The sequence below is a fragment of the Saprolegnia parasitica genome (genome assembly GCF_000151545.1).
Source record: "Saprolegnia parasitica CBS 223.65 unplaced genomic scaffold supercont2.232, whole genome shotgun sequence".
In the NCBI taxonomy this organism is placed as follows: domain Eukaryota; phylum Oomycota; class Saprolegniomycetes; order Saprolegniales; family Saprolegniaceae; genus Saprolegnia; species Saprolegnia parasitica.
Genome location: NW_012156626.1, coordinates 18,771 through 21,301, shown reverse-complemented (window position 1 = coordinate 21,301; position 2,531 = coordinate 18,771). Strand labels below are relative to the sequence as shown.

Below are 2,531 nucleotides of genomic sequence, written 5' to 3'. Positions count from 1 at the left end.
TGTCGCAGCTATAATCTTCGACACCAGCTTCGATCGTAGATGCCGGGCTCACATTTGGATTTTCCATCTCCAGCACACTCTCTCTGCTGTTAGTATGCGCTCGACGTCGCCCAAGCTCGTCATCTGCGGCCCGCCTGCAGGCGGCAAAGGCACTCAGTGCGAGCTCCTTGTCGCCAAGTTCAACCTTGTGCACCTCTCGACCGGCGACATGCTCCGCGCGGCCATTCAAGCGGGCTCACCGCTCGGCAAGGAGGCGCAAGCCTACATGGACGCCGGGGACCTCGTCCCGGACGCGCTCATCATCCAGGTCGTCCTCGCGCGCCTCGAAGAAGACGATTGCAAGCAGCGCGGCTGGCTCCTCGACGGGTTTCCGCGCACGCAGGCGCAGGCCGAAGCCATGCTCGCCCATCGCATCGTGCCCAGCCTCGTGATCCTCCTCGACGTGCCGGACGACGAGGTCATCAAACGCATCTCTGGTCGCCGCGTGGACCTCGCGACGGGCAAGACGTACCACATTACGTTCAACCCGCCTCCGCCGGGCGTTGACGTCGTCCAGCGTTCGGACGATACGGAAAGCACGATCAAGAACCGCCTCGCCAAGTTCCACGACAACTGCGGCGCTGTCGTCGGCGCGTTCGCCTCTGTCGCAGCGCTCTGCAAGGTCGACGGTATGCTCGCGAAGGAAGAAGTCTTTGCGACAATCGAGCGCTGCATGGCGCCGCCGACCTTTTGGGCCACACTGTGGTCCAAACTTCAGTTCTGGAAGGAATAAGATAGCATTAATGACATGGTAGGTTGATAGTTACTTGATACTTTCTTTCTTACGGTGGTGTTGGTACCACAAGACGCCAGAGAGATCGCGTGTCGATGTTGCTTGGTGGTGCCTCTGCGTTAAAAGCGGTGAGTATCAAGTGCAATGATATCAAGTCCACAGAAAAGCACAGTTCGAGTTGACTGCTTCAGTTTTGTTTTTCACTAGAGACGATGCAAGCTCCACTCGTACATAAAATGATCGATCGCGTCCAAGTGCAGTCGACGACAACGGGTACTCTCCACTCTTCACGAGAGCTCCATCAGGTCACACGCCGTCGCGGAGATGCTTCTGAAGAAAAACGCTCCGTCGAATTGTACGTGTTGAAAGGACGACAATGCGTAATACTGTTTTTCGACGCCCTTGCAGCTTGTTGTGGCGCCACGTCAGACCCGCCTTCGGAAAAACCGCCGCGCGCAACTGCGTCAAAACAAGTCAAAAGAATAACGCAATAATCCTCCCATATCTCGAGCGACGAAAAACATACAATACTCCACTTGGAAGCACGCAATTTCTAGGTAAACGCTCCACACTCAAGTCAGCCGACTTGACTCGTACACGTTGTACACGATTTGCTTGAACCGCACACTTGGCTGGTTGAAACCGGATAAACGACTCATGCTCGCCAACTCGTAACCGGCTACGAACCCTGCGTTGAAACCATCTGCTGCGTCCGCTCCGACGTTGAAGACGCGGCGCATCCTGGCCATTGAGCTCCGTGGGCCACAGGAATGCGACGCGCCCTCGAACTAAAAAGTCGTAGTTGGTGCGATCCCGCCTGTCTGAGTCTCGTCTGACCTCCCGTGCGCGTTGGTCGCTCAGTACACCAGACGACAGCATCTTCATCCTACTCTAGAACTGCGATGTTGCCTGGGATGTATGAGCGGGTACTGCATTCGAGGATGCATCGTGCAGTGCTGCTATCGTGAACAAGCTTTTGTTGAGGCTGGTACCTCGGAATTGATGCGCTCAACACTAACGATCTGCTTGGGAGCAGAACGATAATGACACGCAACATTTTGATACTCTGCGACGCCGGGGTCGACATCGTGCAAAGCGACTCCTTGTGACCCATCGCCCCACGCGCGAGATTCTAGTTGAATCTCGCGCATCGGAAGGCTACTTGCACGCAACTCCACATCGCCGATCCTGGTCCCGATCCTCGCCCATGCTTGGTCGCGAGTACCCACTTATGCTGCTCTACCTACGTACTGCTACGTAGCTGACAAGGCGCCGACGATACCAGGCATACCTCGAGCAAGTACCATCGCATCTTGCCTCGACTACTACTGGCGCATCACGACGGGCGGTCACCCAGCTCGCAACTGCGTCGAAGTTGCCAAATCGAAGTTGAAGTGGCTCAGCTGCGCGGCTACTGGTGCCTCGGTCGATCCATCCGTCTTCACTCACTCGCCCACTTGCGCCCACGCCGTCATGCAGCTCCTTCTGACTTCGCTCCTCGCGGCCGTTGCGACGACTGCCCGCGCCGCGTACGTCGACGCATGGGGCCAGTGCGGCGGCGTCGACTTTGTCGGCGACTCGACGTGTGTGCCAGGGCACCACTGCATCCGCCTCAACGAGATCGTGTCGCAGTGCCAGCCCCGCGACGAGTCCACCGAGGTCGCCGAGTTTGGGCAGTGCGGCGGCAAGTTCTACCTCGGGTCCGGTGTGTGCACGCCCGGCACGACCTGTACGCGCTTCAGCGAGTGGTACGCGCAGT

At 57.7% G+C, this 2,531-nt stretch overlaps 2 protein-coding genes across 2 annotated transcripts in view; one reads left to right on the top strand and one right to left on the bottom strand.

Moving 5' to 3' along the window:
- The first annotated feature begins 67 nt into the window (after nt 1-67).
- On the top strand, nt 68-799 carry SPRG_16108 (hypothetical protein). Its single transcript, XM_012355354.1, has one exon. It carries the CDS (start codon nt 95-97, stop codon nt 770-772), a length of 678 nt encoding a protein of 225 aa, XP_012210744.1. The 5' UTR covers nt 68-94; the 3' UTR covers nt 773-799.
- A 1,418-nt stretch (nt 800-2,217) lies between these two features.
- Nucleotides 2,218-2,531, bottom strand: part of SPRG_21685 (hypothetical protein) — a gene marked incomplete at both ends in the record, with an annotated part of 1,216 nt that continues 902 nt past the window's right edge. Inside the window, 2 exons of the mRNA XM_012355353.1 lie at nt 2,218-2,254; nt 2,306-2,463. Coding sequence (XP_012210743.1) covers nt 2,218-2,254; nt 2,306-2,463 — 195 coding nt within the window. The remainder of the gene's footprint in view (nt 2,255-2,305; nt 2,464-2,531) is intronic.